Below are 18,120 nucleotides of genomic sequence, written 5' to 3' on the forward strand. Positions count from 1 at the left end.
TCAGGGGATAGATTGAGCCATGACTATACGTGACTTAGGCTACTTAGCTACTACAGTAAGTATCAGTTTTTATCTATAAACACATAGATATCATAAATGTAATATAATGATTTATCAGGTACAAAAACAGGCACCGGGTCATGTCTAGATGGATTGCAGCTAGCTTTTGTCAAATTTACGCCGTTTTTGAATTTGTTTTGCATTTTACGTAACCCTAAACGTAACCTAATTCTCATAACCGGCTACGTTAATTCTCCTAACTTGCTGTGTAAATTCTGCAAAACATGATACGAAAAGTCAATTTTGACAAAAGCTGTTAGACGTGTTAGGGTAGGAACGTCCCAAGTATCCCAGATTGCACTAACCACCCAGGGTCGTCACAAGTTACCACAGCCAAAAAATGTCATAAACCCCGCCTATTTCTACAATGTATCTTCTTCAAATGTGATTTTTTTTAACCATAACCTTAACCACACTTCTAATCGTAAACCTAACCTTAAATTAACATAAAACAGCAACATTTTGTTTTCATGAATGTCTACGATATTGCCAAATCTGACTTTGTGGCTGTGGTAACTAGTGACAACCCAGGCACAGCACAATATGCCGTATCGTTCTAGTATTGTCGCAATAAAAAACAACCCATGCATTTTACGGCAGTCAGGACGTTTTCTGATTGGAAGGTTCATGCCGTAAACCGTTAAGTTCAGAACGCATGTCAAGGTATGTAGCTAAACGTGTGTATTTTGTCTTCTGCATAGGAAAATGCTAAAATAATGTTGTTAACGTGACTGTTTTGTCAGTGAAAATATCTCTACCAGACATGTTTAATTATTACACCTCATACCTTACCTGTAGTTCTTTCTGGCCTGCCAGGTTTAGTAACTAACGTTAGCAAGTCAGCTGAACGCTAACTAACTAGCTGCTATTGCTAGCTAGGTACTGAGGTTAGCTGGAAAACACATGGCAATAGTACATACAGTAATCAGTATTCAAGCTGGAACTATGATTAGTCGATCGTCTAAGGTGCAACTACCTACTGATCATGCGCGCTTTTTGTCTTTTCCTTTGAATAGTGAGTTCTTGAGAATGGAACCCAAAAAGAAAATATTTTCCCCTAAAGGTGGCAAGAAGTTAATACAGAAAGGAAAAGGTAAGTTAATACGTAGAAGTAATACTACTACTAATATGAATATTATACTTGAAAATATTTGTTTAATGATGTGCTGGTAAAAACAATGTGTAGGCCTAACTGACTAACTACAAACTCTGTTCAGAAGGTACAGGTAAACCGGGGACCAAACCAACAGGTAAATCACCAGGGAAGAGGCCATTTAAACCCCACAGTGGAGAAAAGGGCAAGACGTTTGAGAAGACTGGAGGAAAGGGGGCTCCACGGAAATTCTTGAACAAAAAACCCACAGATGGAAAGTATATCAAACCCACAGATGGAAAGTTCACCAAAAAGCGAAAATTCATACCTGGGAAGGCTGAGGAAGGTATGAAATATGTACAACAGCCAATTATCAAACACTTTAAATGGGCTACATTTTGTAATGGCTTGCTGGAAATGTTTTAACAGTATTTAAAAAAAAAAAAAAGGGGTCTATTAGATTTCTTCATCTTTGTATGAATAATCAGTCATCACACCAGTGGTGTAACGCTTGTCTTGTTTGTTCAGGTTCTGAGGCCAAGAAGCCCAAATGGGACGAGTTCAAACAGCAGAAGAAAGAGCTGAAACAAAACCGGCAGCAGACTGAAAAAAAGGAGAGTTATCAAATAGTGAGCAGAGCCAAGCAAGTGTGGGAGATGGTCAGAAGGTAGGTTAAACCAGCTACTACATTAGTTATTGTACCAGCGGTCTAACAAAACTTCAAATGTAGGATTAAGTTGCATATATTTATATCGTTAGTTGTCACAGTGCTATACAGATACCCGCTCTAAAACCCCAAAGAGCCACCAATGTAGAGGCACGGTGGCTAGGAAAAACTCCATAGAAAGGCAGGAACTAGGGTTGAATGCTGGGAACACGGTTAATTTGCCAGGATTTGCCACACAAAACCACTACCAATTCCCGGGAAAGTAACTGCGACAAACAGGTCAAATATAATAAATGATTTCTATGAATAGCATAGCGGGAAATGGAACTGTTAAATAATATGAGACATCTGGCTTCCCTTACGGACTTTGCATGATGAATCATCAACGCTCCGGGTGAGGACAGACAGACCATCTCAGTATGGAGCGCAGTTCACAATGCACGTAGACCTATCATCTCATCATGGTAACTTTTTGGTAATATTAGTGGTAACATTAGGGGTAATATTATGAAAGGTGTATATATATGAGTCAGCCTACTAATTATGCAAATAGGCCCTATTGTATTTCAAAATCAAATTCGCTAGCCTATACTTATAACTTTGAAGGCCGCATGTGCAGCACCATTATCACGTGTTCGCTCACCTACTTTATCACGGTTTGAACGTGTGTCATTCCAGTCCGGTTAATACAGTACAGTAATACAGTTCACACAAGATTAGCCTACTGGAACTAGTTACATCCATGGGCTTTGTTTTTCTGCAGTAGCCTATATCAAATATTTATTGGAGAACAGCACAATCATTTGTGCTTTTTTGTGTGCTAAGCCTCATAAAATGTCTTTAATGTAGGCCTCAGGTAGTATCAGGCTTGAATTTTCAGTCTAATCTCTAATCTAATCCCGACACGGGATTTATATGCTTTAAAATGCTTTTGAATAACACTTAACACTGGTTTTGTCTGGAAATACTGGGATACCTGGGAGAAAGGGGATTTATTCTCGGGATGGAACATTTGTAAAACACCAGGGAAATATTCAACCTGAGCAGGAACCTAGGAGGAAACCTAGAGAGGAACCAGGCTCCGAGGGGTGGCCAGTCCTCTTCTGGCTGTGCCTGGTACATGGCCATTCTTCAAGACATTCAAACGTTCATAGATGGCCAGCAGGGTCAGATAAAAACCACAGTGGCTATAGAGGGTGCAGTAGTTTAACACCTCATGACTAAATGTCATTTGGCGACAGCAACATTTTACGCCTGTACTTATTATTTATTATATGTTCCTCTTTTTCAACACAGGAAAGATTGCAACAAAGAGAAGAGGATCAAACTCATGAAAGAGCTTCAGGAACTTGTGAAAGGAAAGATAAAAACAGTGAGTACAGTCTTAACATTTACACTGCTGGAAGGAGCCATTCAAATCTATATTTTACTGTAGATTGTGCATTGTCAATCACGACAATGTACGAATTAAAAACATGGCACAATGGAGAATTTGTTATCTGCTGAAATTATTGGACAGACCATGCCTGTCAACACTTGAGTACAATAAAACAATTGAGCACAGTAGACTTATTCAAATTAGTTTACAGTGCATGGCATCCCAATGCTCAAGTTTGCAGGTAAAGATGAAACGTTTTTTCTCTTTCAGATAGCATTTGCTCACGACTCCACCAGAGTCCTCCAGTGTTTCATCCAGTTTGGGAACGACGAGCAAAGGCGGGAGGTTTTTGATGAACTCAAGGGTCGGTGGTTTGCTCTGTTCTACCGTTCTGTTCTAACGGTCTGTTCTTCTGAGTGTGGTCAGTTGTTTTTGTCACGTCAATCACAATGCTCTACATCTCAATGATGTTATTCTTCTCCCTAGATGATATGGTCGAGCTGAGTAAATCAAAGTATGCCCGAAATATTGTGAAGAAGTTCTTAATGTATGGGTAAGTGTGCCTTTTTCTTCCTCCAGACAGTTTGTTTATACATGAAGTCGTCGCACTAGCGATGGATGTATTCTTTCCATATCATCAGATATTGTGTTGATGGCATTAGATCCTAGCAGGAAAGCCGGCCCAAAAAATATAGTAAAAACAACAAAAAGGGTCATCTTGTTGAGTAAATCACATCATTGTAAATCTTTGTATGGATATGATTCAACAGTAATCCTTTGTGCTCGCGTGCCATTGTCATTTCAAGTTGGTAGTGCTGCTTGATCTGATCTGTCGTTGGAATTTCCTGATCATTTGTTTAGGACACATTTGAAATGGGAATCAGGTCAATAATTCCAAACTTTACTCATTGTAATCTTCCTTGTAATCGTGACCTTTGCTGAAGATAGAAGTTGTTTTAAGTACAATCTAATGCATGGCTCTGCTATTAAAGGATGGGGGAATGTTATCCCGTTATGAAGGTGTATCTTGTACGGCGAATATAAAGGTCATCATTTGATTGATTTACATTGTGAACACTCATCTCTGCATTTCCTGTCATCTTCCATGTGTAAGATTTGGAGAATGATATCTGGGGAGAAAATTCAAGTCTTTGATCTCCATTGAGTCTCTCTACTCACTGCTAGTTTCTGATAGGGCAGTGTTGTTACATCATAATGAAGTAAACCTGACGGGTCTCTGAATGAAAATCTGACGGCAGGTGTGTGTATCCTCTGCCACAGGAGCAAAGAGCAGGTTGCGGGTGTGATGGTGGGCTTCAAGGGGAAAGTGAGGCAGATGCTGCGTCACTCTGAGGCGTCGTCGGTGGTGGAGTACGCTTACAACGAAAAGGCCATCCTCTCCCAGAGACTCATGCTCACCGAGGAACTCTACGGAACCACATTCCAAGTCTTCAAGGTCAGGACACGTCTCACACCTCTCCCACGAGCACAGTGTAATAGTGTAGTTCTCAGAGTCCGGAAATCCCTTCTCTCATAATCTGGTTACCAAGATATCTTTCTGATTGCTTGTCTCTGTGAATATCGGCCGGAGAGGATGTTATGCCGAATTGTACTGACAGTTGGCATGTTTGTTCACAGTCGGCAGTGTGCCCCACGCTAGAGAAGGTGCTGGAGGCGAACCCAGACAAGGTTAATGGCATTTTGGAGGAGATGAAGCAGATCCTTACCCCCATGGCCACAAAGTGGGTATTATTGAGCACATATACAGCTCTAACCCTCCACAAGGGAAACCGAGATAATAAATCCAGATACTGCTTTTGATTTCTGTCCGTGTTCTCTTCTCCCACAGAGAGGCTGTGATCAAACATTCTCTGGTGCACAAAGTGTTTCTGGAATTCTTCCTGCATGCCCCAGCCAAACAGAGGACTGTAAGTAAAACCACCAATGGCTGTAGAAATGACTGAGCGAATCCTACCATGTTTCTAATATCATTTTGATCATGTGATTTCACAGGAAATGATTGAATCAATAAGGGAGTCTGTGGTGTATATGGCCCACACCCATGATGGAGCTAGAGTAGCAATGCACTGCCTGTGGCATGGGACACCTAAGGTGAGTATTCACTCAGGCCTTCTAGAGAGATGAGCCTCACCAACCACAAACTAGTGTCTGTTCTTTGTATGTACAGTGATTTATTTGTTTTATCTTTCAGGACAGAAAAGTCATCATTAAAACCATGAAGACCTACATTGAGAAGTTTGCAATGGTACTCAAGACAACAACAAACAGACAATATTTGATCGCCACAGTCAGACATGCAAATATGTAAACGTGTGACTTACTGATTGGTTTGTTGATTTTCTCTTCAGGGAGAGTTTGCGTTCTTAGTCCTCATCGCTGCCTTTGACTGCATAGACGACACCAAGCTAGTGAAGCAGGCCGTCCTATCAGAGATTTTTGCTTCCCTGCCTGATGTCATCACTAATAAGAATGGAAAGAAAGTTCTGCTGTACCTGCTCAGCCCGCGAGACCACGCCCACCTGTTACCTGAAATCATCCAGGTGCTGGAGAAGGGGGATGGAAACGCCCACAGGTGAGTCCTGCCACCACCTACCAATCATTCTAAAGGTGTCCGCGTACTTCAGTTTGGTTGGTGCCTAGCTGGATTTGGCTAGGTGTACCGAACGAGTGTGCTTGCATACTCGCTTAAAAGACCTTCACTTGGAAAACGAGAAAAAAAGCGGCAATAGTATTGTTTGTCCAGTATACACTTCCTCAAAATAGTCAATTAATCTAAGATATCTCAAGAACTCTGTCATTAGGCGGCAGGTAGCCTAGTGGTTAGACCGAAACGTTTCTAGATCGAATCCCTGAGCTAACAAAATCTGTCGTTTTGCCCCTGAACAAGGCAGCTAACCCACTGTTACCCGGTAGGCTGTCATTGTAATTAAGAATTTGTTTTTAACTGACTTGCCTAGTTAAATAAAAATGTTGATGTTTTTGCAGAGGAGATCTTAGTTGTGTAATATTACATTTAACTAAAATGTTTGGCGCAATATTTATTTGTACTTTTTATTTTCGCATGAAAATGAGTCGGCGCTCATTGAATGACACTTTATTGAAGAATCCCAACCGTTGACAAATCACAGATGAGGGGTCGTGGACTTCGGCTACCGACTTCTGGCTACTGACTTCGGGTTGCCTCGAGACAGATGTGTGTGTCCGAACAGCCGAAAACCCTCTGACTGAAGTCCAAAACGAACAATATATGCTCTAACTCGTCCGATCTGCCTTAACCAGCTAGTTAGACTAGAACAAAGGGAGGTTAACTGTCCAAACCTTCCCTAGAGTCACTTAACATACCTAAATTGCTATTTTGAACCCAATTGGACAGACAAGATTAAAGAAATGCTGTCTATGCTTCATGCTTTTCATAGCCTGTACTTTAAATGTTCTCCATCCGTTCTCTGTCCCTTCAGCAAGAAGGATGTTGCCCTTCGCCGGAAGGAGCTCCTGGAGGCGGTGTCCCCGCACCTAATTCAGCACCTGTGTGACCACGCCCGCACTATGGCAATGGACAAGGCCTCCAGCGTCACAGTCACCGTCATTCTGGGGTCCGCCATTGGGGACCTGCATCCTGCCATGGAGGCTGTGGCTGAGCTGGCTGCTGACGACTTCACACCAGGAGGAGTGGAGGGGCAGGTGAGGAGGGGTCAGGGGCATGGTGTGCCTGTCAAATTCAAGTAGGAGAATGTCTCTCATTGGTGAGAATTTCATTTGGTTTTGAAGTCTCCATTAGGTTTTCTTCAGTCTGTCTGGTCAACTGCAGGAGGATTGTCCAGGCTTGGAATCGGAAACACTTGAAGGGCAAAATCTGTTTCTCTCTTCTGTCCTCTGGAAAAACCATGGTGTTCAGTGTGAACATGTTTTGTCTGTTTCCTGTTCTGTAGCTGCACATGGCTGAACACCCTGCTGGGCATCTGGTGCTCAAATGGCTGATTGAACAAGACACCAAGATGAAGGAGGTTGGGAGAGAAGGTATGACCGTCTGTAAAAAAAAAAATATATGTATATATCACCTCTGGGGCTGACCGTACATATGACCTCAAATACACTCCCCTACGTATTTATTTGAACAGTGAAAGTTAAACTTTTTAATTTGGCTCTATAATCAAGTATTTGGGATTTGAAATCAAATATTTATATATTTGATGAAATTGAAGTTGGCCTTACTGCTATTAGTCCATATAAATGCATTGAATAACAGGTTCATACATGGAAAAACAGATAATCAGAAGGAAGTTTGTTTTAAAGTGTCTCTTTTATATCTAAGAAAGGTCTGGATTTTTTTTTATTTTTATACCAAAACTATAGGCACAACTACTTCCATATGCATTGCATTCGGAAAGGATTCAGACCCCTTAACTTTTTCCATGTTTTTACATTACAGCCTTATTCTAAAATGGATTAAAAAATGTTTTGTCCCTCATCAATCTACACACAATACCCCATAATGACAAAGCAAAAACAGATTTTATTTGAAAGTCTCTTGAAGCATGTTTGGCAGCTATTACAGCCTCAAGTCTTCTTGGGTATGACGCTACAAGCTAAGCACACCTGTATTTGGGGAGTTTCTCCCATTTTGCTCTGCAGATCCTCTCAAGCTCTGTCAGGTTGGAAGGGGAGTGTTGCTGCACAGCTATTTTCAGGTCTCTCCAGAGATGTTATATCAGGTGCTGGGCCACTCACGGACATTCAGAGACTTGTCCGGAAGCCACTACTGCGTTGTCTTGGCTTTATGCTTAGGGTCATTGCCCTGTTGGAAGGTGAACCTTCTCCAAAGTCTGAGGTCCTGAGCGCTCTGGAGCAGGTTTTCATCAAGGATCTCTATGTACTTTGCTCTGTTCATCTTCCTCGATCCTGACTAAACTCCCAGCGATACCACCATGCTTCACTGTAGGTATAGTGCCAGGTTTCCTCCAGACGTGATGCTTTGCATTCAGTCCAAAGAGTTCAGTCTTGGTTTCATCAGACCAGAAACTCTTGTTTCTCATGGTCAGAGAAGCTTTAGGTGCCTTTTGGCAAACTCCAAGCAGGCTGTCATGTGCCTTTTTACTGAGGAGTGGCTTCCGTCTGGCCACTCTACCATAAAGGCCTAATTGGTGGAGTGCTGCAGAGATGTCTGTCCTTCTGGAAGGTTCTCCCATCTCCACAGAGGAACTCTGGCGCTCTGTCAGACTGACCATCAGGTTCTTGGTCACCTCCCTGACCAAGGCCTTTCTTCCCCCGATTGCTCAGTTTGGCTGGGCGGCCTGCTCTAGGAAGAGTCTTGGTGGTTACAAACTTCTTCCATTTTAAGAACGATGGGGGCCTCTGTGTTTCTGGGGACCTTCAATGCTGCAGACATTCTTTGGTACCCTTCCCCAGATCTGTGCTGACACAATCCTGTCTCGGAGCTCTACGGACAATTCCTTCGACCTCATGGCTTGGTGTTTGCTCTGACATGCACTGTCAACTGTGGGACCTTATAGACAGGTGTGTGCCTTTCTGATGTCCAATCAACTGAATTTACCACAGCTGGACTCCCAAGTTGTAGAAACATCTTAATGGAAACAGAATGCACTTGAGCTCAATTTCAAGTCTCTTAGCAAAGGGTCTGAATACTTAAGTAAATAAAGTATTTCGGTTTTGAATTTATACATTTGCACACATTTCTAAAACCTGTTTACGCTTTGTCATTATGGATATTGTGTGTAGATTGCTGAGGATTTTTTATTTATTTAATCCATTTTAGAATAAGGCTGTAACGTAACAAAATGTGGACAAAGGGAAGGGGTATGAATACTTTCTGACCAAGTACTAAACTTGGACTACTTTAATACACATGTTAATTTGTCCAAATACTTATGACACTTTCAAAAGGGGGTCTAGATACATGAGTGCTTTCATTTCTAAACGGTAGTACTGATATGTATGAAAATGCCCTAAAATGAAAGGTGGCAGTGCTAGCTGAGCCTCTAGAGATCCTGGTTCGAGTCCAGGCTCTGTCGTGACCGGGAGATCCATGGGGTGGCGCACAATTGGCACAGCGTCGTCCGCGTTAGGGGAGGGTTTGGCCGGCAGGGATGTTCTTGTCCCATCGCGCACCAGCAAGCCCTGTGGTGGTCCGGGCGCAGTGCACGCTGACACAGTCGCCAGGTGTACGGTGTTTCCCCCGACACATTGGTGTTGCTGGCTTCGGGGTTAAGCGGGCATCGCGTCAAGAAGCAGTGCGGCTTGGCTGGGTTGTGTTTCGGAGGACGAGTCCCATCGCTGCCACTCCCCTATTGACAAGACTGTAACTACCAATTGGATACCATGAAATTGGGGAGAAAGGGGGGTAAATTGTTTTTATAAAATTGAAGGTAACATTCTGTACTGTCGCCTCATGAAACATTTGATCTCAAATCCAAAATGCTTGAGTATAGCGCCAAATTAAGTTTTATCTTCACTGTCTATAAATAAATACATAGGGGAGTGTATGATCTTGAAACAGTACTCCACTCAAAGACAATGCTAACATTGGCTGTATGCGTGTCCATTTGGACCTGTGACTCTATCCTGTGTCTTCCTGACCATGACTACTGTGTCTTCACAGAGCGTTTCTCCAGGGTCCTGTTGGACAAGGTAGGGATGGACAAGCTAAAGACGTGGGCTGCAGTGAACCGTGGGGCTATCGTGCTCTGCTGGTGAGTACCTCTACACTGTTCGATCTAATTCCTCTAGCCAGTCACAAACTGTAGCACTATCGACAAATACTGCAAAGCAAGCAAACTGGTGCTTTTTGATTTAGTTAACCTTTATTTAACTAGGCAAGTCAGTTAAGAGCAAATTCTTAATACAATGACGGCCTACACCGGCCAAACCTGGATGACGCTGGGCCAATTGTGCGCCGCCCTATGGGACTCACAATCACGGCCAGTTGTGATACAGCTACAGCCTGGATTCGAACCAGGATGTCTGTAGTGACGCCTTTAGCATTGAGATGCAGTGCCTAAGACCGCTGTGCCACTCGGGAGCCCAGTGCTTAACGGTAAAAAAAAACAAATGGAACAGAAATGATACCAGCTCCTTCCTAGGAATTGGGGGGAAAACTCCCTCCATTTGAACTTTGAACTTGTCCCGACTTTAAAATCCAGTCCTTGCGAAACTTGTAAACCAGGGATTGGAACCGGTTCAGGGAACAGAACCGTAAAATGTTTTTTTTTTTTACGAGGAACAGAATCGCGAACGAAGGTGATCTATACTGTTCCAGAACAGAACCGTTATTTTAAAAGCATGGGAACCGGTTAATAACATTATTTTTAGGTTCCCGGCATTTTCTCCCCCAGTCCCACAAAACATAAAGTGCCTATGCCTCACTCTGGCTGGAATTTTTTTGTCTGTGCGTGTTGGCAACCCGCCCCTTCCCCCCCAGAGCTTAATCTAGTAGCATACTGACGTGTGATTGATTCACTGATGTGTGATTCAGATATTAGGTTGATATTTTTAATTGGAAAGAATGGATTTAACATGCTAATTTAAAATGCTAATGAAGGATTCTATAGTTATCATGTCTCACATTGGATTTATTAACTACAAAAAGGTATGCCGTGTTCTGCACACACAAGCTTGTGACGTTTTAGACATTCAATGTTCCTTCATAGAAGCCTTCTCCGTAGGTATAATTGTGGGCCCAATACAGATAAGGCAAACGAGATGCCCAGCACTTCAGGCCAAGCGTACTCCTCCACCCTCTCGCTCTTTCCCCACCCGCAACATTAGTCTCATCTCGCACCCTACACTCATCTGTCCAATGAATGTAAATGGCTTGCCTGCTCCATAGCGAGCTGCTCTGTCTGAAGTAATTTAATGTAGAAAGGAACAATTATAAATTAGTTTATTTATTTTTGGTTCGAACCGGTTCAGAACTTTATTTTGCTGGTCGGAACAATGAAAGGGTGGTTTTGTTCAGAACGGGGGGGAAAAACCTGTTATAAACAGATTGAAACTAGAAGTGCTTAGAAATGTGTACCATGACAGCGAAACTCACTGAGCCATGAAAATGGTAATTGAACTTGGATCAAGGTCTCTGGAGGCCAAACACTTCAGGAATACCAAACACCATCACAAAAGACTAGGCTTAGTGTTTGTCTTGATTTAAACATTTAAATCTTCCCATCACTATAGATGTTCTGCTTGTCTTATCATCCTAGCTGTTGCCAGTGAAATTGAGTGTAAAGCGAGAACAGGCAGGCGTCAGCTGGGGGTTAAGCATGTCTTACAGGGTGGCTGTTTGTATTCATTCACCATATCACTGGGTGCTGTGGGTGAGAAAGGGGCGTGCAGTTGGGCACAGCTGCCCATTGTGAAACAGCAACACAAGCCGTGGATTACGCTTCCTCAATTCCTTGGCTTTCGTTTTCTTCTCTCATTTCTCTGCCTCTCTTCTCTAGCCCCTGTTCACTCTAGCCCCCACCCCTTCCTCCAGTCCCTCTCTCCTCTCTTGTCCTGTGCCACTGTCCCGCCACCTCCTGCAATGTCTTTGTGCCCATTGTCCTTCTGTAATCTCTAAGTCTCTAAGCAGTGAGAGATTTGTCTGAATCACTCTCTAAAGTCTACATTTATAGCTGTAGCCTGCCATATCAAATCAGTTTTTCTCTTAGGATTTTTTTCCCAGCAGCGGTGGCAGTTAGCGGAGTCGGGGGGCTTCCGGGGGCATATCTATACATCTACATTATAAAACTTTTATTTTGTAATTATTTTTTGCAATGTCGACCACAAATTAACAAGGGGCAGTGCACTGCTGCTCAATGCAAATAGGGGAAGCACTGCAAATAATTAGATTTAATTCTCGATGTTCACTAAAAATAGTTTGACTTGGTTAACTTAGTATGGGTAGAAATGTTTCACTCACCAGGTATGAGATGAAAGGAAGACGTTTGTTTTGTAATGTGGTTTATGTGTAAAGGTTACCTTCACCAACATATCTGTTTTTGTTTTTTCACAGTCTCCTGAACAGTGCAGATGAGACTGTTGCAGAGGAGGTTAGGGAGGCGTTGAAGGCCTACGCTCCAGAACTACAGAAGATCCAGAACTGTAAAGGAGTGGAAGTTCTTTTGGAGAAACTGGCCTGATACATATTTCATGATGTCTATCCTCAGAGACAGTCTACCCACTTACTTGTCACTTCTTTCCAACTGGAGTAACAGGTTTTCATTACTTCACTGGGGTTTATATGGTTTTCTATCCATACTGTCCACCCAGTCCAATGACCTGACCATCCTGGTGAAATAGCGTGAAGAGGGAAGAACAGAGGATGCTTATTTTTACTGCATTTTTTTGTCCAAATAATTCCGATATGCTTGTTTGTAAAGCTGTGGTGCAAGTATTTTAAAGGTAAAAGATACCCACACACTGGCAGGCAGTGAGTTTGTATAATTTGTAACTGACCTGTGTTTTTGATTTGTGCTAGCTGACTGTGGTGCTGGAATAAACAAAAATGTTGGTTGGTACACTATCGTTGTGTGAAACTTTCCATTGCCAATGAATTTGTCAGTAAGCAAATGTTAGAAGAATTCTTTCATATAAATCCAACCATAAATGCATTCCCTGTCACGTTCCCTGACAGGGAACCTCAGTCCGTCACCTTTATGCCCCATTAATTCACCAATCTGTGTCCCGGCCTGTCAGACTGCTCGTAGCCTATTCATCTGTGAAGGAAGCAGAAGCCAGCTTGCTCACTAGTGGGTCCTGCTTAGATTCCATCTGTCCAGGTCTCTGATTTGGATGGGCCCAGTCAGCCGAGAAACAGCTTTTTCCTTCAAGACCCAGCATTCTTCTCATCAGTTTAGAGGATTATTAGTGGCTGCCTGTGTGGCCGCTATTCGGGAGATTTTAGTCACATTGTAGTAGTCAGTCTGACTTGCGCTACTTCTGAGGATTCTGTCCAGTGGAGACAATTTGGCCATTAGGCAATCAAAAACACCTGAGAGCTGTGCTGTCATGTTATTTTGATCTTTCTCTTTAGCAAAAAGTCCGCTTTCTGCTAAGTGGAAATACAGCAATGTATGGGTGGCTGGTGAACATTGTGAATGACAAGCGAGAGGTTTTTCTCTGCCCACAATCTGTCCATGAAAATAAGCGCACAAAGTGAGGAATTTTTGTATAGTGGTCAAATTCGGTCATAAGTGTACTTGCTAATTTGCTCTAAAATAAGTTTCATAGTGGTTAGGTTATGATTAATTAATGTACTGATATAAGTGGACACGTGGCATTTAGGCAAAAAATCAAACACTAGGAGTTGTGCGTGTTGTCATAGAGAGGACTCCTAGCTATAACCTGTTTTAGCATGGACATTGAGCGATTCCACCATTTTTAAAGTCAACCGGTTGGGGAATCCTATGCGTTGGGAGCAATCAGCCAATGAAGAAATTATTACTTTAAAATGGAGATGGCCTCAATGGTGCTGCTCATACGGTCTGTCACAGACACGAAGATGAGTCTAGAGCCTGTTCACACACATATCTACCCTCTCATTGGCTAGAATGGTCCCACCTGATCTCGCCTCCCCTGCCTTCTGTCTTTGAGGAAATGTATTTCCATTGTTAGAGCGGTCACTTGACTATCTTGTCAATATAATAGACAATCTTTGGAGAGTACTTGAGGTTTTCCAAATATGCATAAAGAACATTCAATATCACTGTGACCTATTATTTTTTTAAATGTTCTAGCTAGAGCAGAAACATTGCAAGCTGTTCCATATAAAGAAATCGGCATTGGGAAGATCCAATCTTACACAGATTCCCATACAAGGGGGGAGGGGCTGAGTATTTAACCTGGGAATGGCGTGGTATAAAAATGTCAAATATGCATTTCAAAGGCCTTGTTTCTTCTGTAGGAATTAATTGTTTCTAAACCTCAAATGTAACTGAAGGAGAGTTTTAACATGGTAAAGGGAAAACATTAAGAATTAATAACGTACATGATATCTTTCTTTGTCTGCAGTATTTTTGCTACAATGCAAGGTTGCCCTCCACTCCGTGGGAGCATTAAAATTCAAGCATGTAATTTCATAGAATCTCAGAATGCTTGGCAATGCTGAAATCTATGCAAGCAATAGCCTGAAATTAACCAGTTATACAGTAAACATAAGCCTTGTTTATACCTGGTACTGACTTGCGTCCTTTGTCCTGATCTTGTCCACATTCTATTTGTGCTCACACTTTCAGAAATGTGTCTACACATGGTTTTAATGTCTCTCATCCATCCACTGTGTCTGCATTGTGACCAGATTTCTTGGTCCCCCTCTGTATGTAAATTATTTGACAGCTATTCTTTCATAATGACGATTTAAATGTTTTCATTGTCCATATCGGTCTACACTTGTAAGTGTGCCTGACAACCTCAGGAGGTAGTCAGGAAGATCTGATGACAATCGGATCACATTGCATATTTTAATCGTCTACACGGAATATGTGGGCACAATCAGAATATGGACAAGATCAGGATAAAGGATGCAGTTTAGGGGCAGCTTTACAGGACTAGAGATGCATAGTAACTCCAGCTCCCTTGGAACCCCACTTGGTAGAAATAATTTCATGCTGTCACAGCAGATCTGTTAATTGAATGGAAAGTCTCCCATAGAGCTCTGAGAACATTCACCAGTGTGTTTATGGACTGCATCGTCACAGCATTTGGTAAACTTCCTGGCCGCCCTCTTGGCGAACCTGACCTTGCCCCGAGCCTTCAGTGTGGAGCTGTACTCATAAGACTTCAGCTTGGTGTAGTAGTCTGAGAACTTGTTGTACAGGATGGAGATGGGCATGCCGTTCAGAATGATCCCAAAGGAGATGCAGGCGAAGGCAAACAGCCGGCCCAGGATGGTCTCTGGAAACATGTCTCCATAGCCCACAGTAGAGATGCTCACCTGAGGGAAGGAGAAGGCCAATGGTCATGTTATCTGTGAACATTAACCGAGTCGCTACTGAGCTTGCTAACATTTCCAGGAAGTTACAACTTGGACTCAGATTCAACTCGCAGTGCATAGCAGTTTTAACTTTGCTTTGCAATCTGAGCCCCGAGTTGACCCTTTGTGATATGTGTGTCACTGTGCTTACTAGAGGCCTTGGAGGAGGCCGAGGAGAGCCCATGTGAAAAGCTTTATTAGGAGGGCGAGTGACGTAGTTCGTTTCTGGGGACATATTCAACCTCCGTCTGAAGGCTCTTTTGAAGCATTGTTTAATGGAATTACAGAACTAAGGCACTAGGTGGGTCTACAGTCAAATTACATACGACAGATCAATTCCCATGTCATCTTGTTCCATTAAATAAGGTGGAAGTGCCTCAAGGGAAATCCCTAAATGCCTCCCCTGGCAGTGAGAGGGAACCGGAGTCCAGCCCTCTTCAATACCATTGTATCTATTAGGCAATGGAAAATAGCTTCCACATCTGCTGAGTCAGCCCTAATGAAACAAGATCAAGACGTAAGGGCAGGACAGGCTATTGGCAATGTGAAGGTGTCTCTTAAAGGTAACCGTGATAATAGGCTACTGTACTTGATAAGTGTGTGATGAAGATATCTATTTCTGGCTGCATGTTCGTAATTAAGGCCAACTTTAGTTCTAGGTGGAATTGAATCTGCAGGTAAGAATGAATCAATGTTGCTCCATGCTGTGTAAAACCCAATTGTGTGTGTGTGTGTTTAACAGTACCACATAGTCACATAGAAAGATACTCAGCACTGAGCAAGGTCAGAATGTGCTGAATAATGATAGTCCAGAATTTCCTGTGATATTGTAATAATACACAGTACAAACATTTCCAAATAACTAAACAAATCAATGAAGGTAATGCAATAATATTAAGCAAATTACTTATAATGACCAATGAAATAGAATGGGGTGACTTACAGCTGCCCACCACCATGCGTGAGGGATGCTTGTGAAGTTGGTCTGATGGACATCATGCTCCACAGTGTACACCATGGCAGAGAAGGTGAGGATTCCCATGGCGATGAAAAGGAATAGGCAGCCCACCTGCTGGTAGCACTGGCGCAGCGTGAAGCCGAATGCTCTCAGCCCCGTAGAGTGGCGTGCCAGCTTCAAGATACGGAAGATCCTCATCAAACGCATGATTCTCAGCACCTGGCCCAATTTGCCCACCCGGCCCACCGTCTCGATGTCTTGGTGCTTCCCGTAGTCGTCGTTCTCGAAGCACTCCAGCACCAGCTGCAGGTAGAGGGGAAAGATGGCAATCAGGTCCACCCCGTTCAGGACGCTTTTCCCGAAGCGTCGCAGGTCCGGTGTGGACACCAGACGCAGCAGGTACTCCATGGTGAAGAAAGCGATGCAGAAGGTTTCCACATGCTCCCCGTAGGTCTTCCCGCTCAGCTGTCCCGTGGGGGTGTTGTACTGCATCTCCTCCACCGTGTTCAGCGTCATGGCCACCAGGGACACCAGCACGAAGAAGCTGGAAGCCAGAGCCATGAGCTTGGCGGTGACAGAGGAGAAGGGTTTTTCCATCAGGTTCCAGATGATCCAGCGCGTCTGGCCAAACGCCATGCCGTGGAACAGGTCCTCATTCTCTTCCATCTCCACCTCGGCCTCCAGCTCCCGCTGGATCTTCAGCTGCTCATTGAGTTCATCCTGGCGCTCCTCAAAGGAGATGCGGCAGCAGCGGTGTGTGTTCTTGATCCTGACGCCCCAATAGTTGATCTCCTCCAGGAAGTTCCTGGGACACAGCTCATCCTTGATCCAGAGGACGCCCGTCCGGTAGAAGTTGAAGATGCTGTGGAAGATGTCCGGGTCCCTGTCGAAGAAAAACTCGTTGTTTTGGACAACATAGTCATCACACAGGTCCAGCTTTCTGTTGTGGTCTGTGCATGTCGCCAGGCGGCCGATCCTGGTCTTGGGATACTTGGCAGCAACCCTGTATGAGATCTGATACTCCTTCCCACCTACGTTGATGTTCAGCATGTAGTTCTTCACAAGAGAGGAGAGACCTCTTGTTGGGGAGGCCATTACAACATCTTCCTCGTTTTCGTACTCTGCATAGATGTCGTAGATGTCTCGTCTGAGCTCTTGCATGGAGTTCCATTGTTTCACCAAGTTGTTCTGGGTGAGGGGAACATTGTAGTCCTCCTCTGGGTCCTTGTATGTGGGGCCTGTCCCCCCCACTTTGTAGTTGGGGAAAAGGCTCCGTCTCCTATTCTTGAACATTCTGGAGTCCTGTGCTGGGACCTGGTCAGACACGCCGGCTCACTGAGGGGCGTGGAGGCATTACCACAGGTCTAATACCCTCTCCTGAGTCACCCACAGCAGTATACCAGCAGAAAGAAACAACCCTGACCGTCTAATGTTGCTGACTGAGGATCTGGGTGCTTAAAGATTTAAATACTATTATCCTCTTCCAGTCGCTTTCCCCTCCACCCTGACGTCTTCCATTTGCCTGACATTCACAGATCAAATTGCCTAGCCACAGCAGGGGACACACTGTGCTGTATTATAGACCATTACTGACCTCCTGGTTGGTAGTAAAAAATAAAAAAAATTTAAAGGTGAGGATGCAGCTTAAATCCAGTTTGTTTCAATGATTCTAACACTATCCCGTCTTATGTCATCTAATAGTCCTAAGGAAGTCCTAAGGAAATCTTTCCGGTCATAGCTCATGTGTTGTGTTTTCATCTACATGCAGCTACTAATAGTCTTAAAACCCCTGGCTTATGTGGAGTATTATAATCCTAGAGGCATGATAAAATACGATAACACACGCCTAATGTCTACTGGCATTAACATGCAGAGCAGGACATCTCCAGTTTAGCTGTGGCCTGCTGCCAGCTGCACTGTATGGTACTAACTCATTGCTTACCACCAAGAGGCACCAACCACTTTCTCTCATTGCAAA

At 43.5% G+C, this 18,120-nt stretch overlaps 2 protein-coding genes across 3 annotated transcripts; one reads left to right on the forward strand and one right to left on the reverse strand.

Annotated features, from left to right (window-relative positions):
• The first annotated feature begins 33 nt into the window (after positions 1–33).
• On the forward strand, positions 34–12,736 carry pum3 (pumilio RNA-binding family member 3). Of its 2 annotated transcripts, none has more exons than XM_021602852.2 (17): positions 34–55; positions 1,077–1,153; positions 1,278–1,499; positions 1,682–1,820; positions 3,117–3,192; positions 3,469–3,562; positions 3,685–3,751; positions 4,480–4,654; positions 4,837–4,940; positions 5,048–5,126; positions 5,212–5,310; positions 5,411–5,464; positions 5,568–5,791; positions 6,678–6,900; positions 7,149–7,236; positions 9,836–9,926; positions 12,227–12,736. In XM_021602852.2, exons 2-17 carry the CDS (start codon positions 1,090–1,092, stop codon positions 12,351–12,353), a joined length of 1,926 nt encoding a protein of 641 aa, XP_021458527.1. In that variant the 5' UTR covers positions 34–55; positions 1,077–1,089; the 3' UTR covers positions 12,354–12,736. The 2 variants fall into 2 exon arrangements, with proteins under 2 accessions (XP_021458527.1, XP_021458525.1); XM_021602850.2 differs by lacking the exon at positions 34–55 and adding an exon at positions 650–723.
• Positions 12,737–14,836: 2,100 nt separating this feature from the next.
• On the reverse strand, positions 14,837–17,192 carry LOC110522940 (potassium voltage-gated channel subfamily V member 2). The gene is made up of 2 exons (XM_021601376.2): positions 16,128–17,192; positions 14,837–15,145 (listed from the first exon to the last, which is right to left on the reverse strand). The coding sequence occupies exons 1-2, from the start codon at positions 17,190–17,192 to the stop codon at positions 14,837–14,839; spliced, it is 1,374 nt and encodes a 457-aa protein (XP_021457051.1).
• Positions 17,193–18,120: the final 928 nt, after the last annotated feature.

Source organism: Oncorhynchus mykiss, chromosome 5 (genome assembly GCF_013265735.2).
Source record: "Oncorhynchus mykiss isolate Arlee chromosome 5, USDA_OmykA_1.1, whole genome shotgun sequence".
NCBI lineage: Eukaryota > Metazoa > Chordata > Actinopteri > Salmoniformes > Salmonidae > Oncorhynchus > Oncorhynchus mykiss.

Bases quoted from the DNA above. Each gene is read 5' to 3' on its own strand.
- pum3 (XM_021602850.2), top strand. The intron at 1,500-1,681 runs GTATGAAATATG...TTGTTTGTTCAG, and splicing joins ACCTGGGAAGGCTGAGGAAG to GTTCTGAGGCCAAGAAGCCC. The intron at 5,465-5,567 runs GTACTCAAGACA...TTTTCTCTTCAG, and splicing joins ACATTGAGAAGTTTGCAATG to GGAGAGTTTGCGTTCTTAGT.
- LOC110522940 (XM_021601376.2), bottom strand. From the start codon at position 17,192: ATGCTGAACATCAACGTAGGTGGGAAGGAGTATCAGATCTCATACAGG. The intron at 15,146-16,127 runs GTAAGTCACCCC...TCCTTCCCTCAG, and splicing joins ACGCATGGTGGTGGGCAGCT to GTGAGCATCTCTACTGTGGG.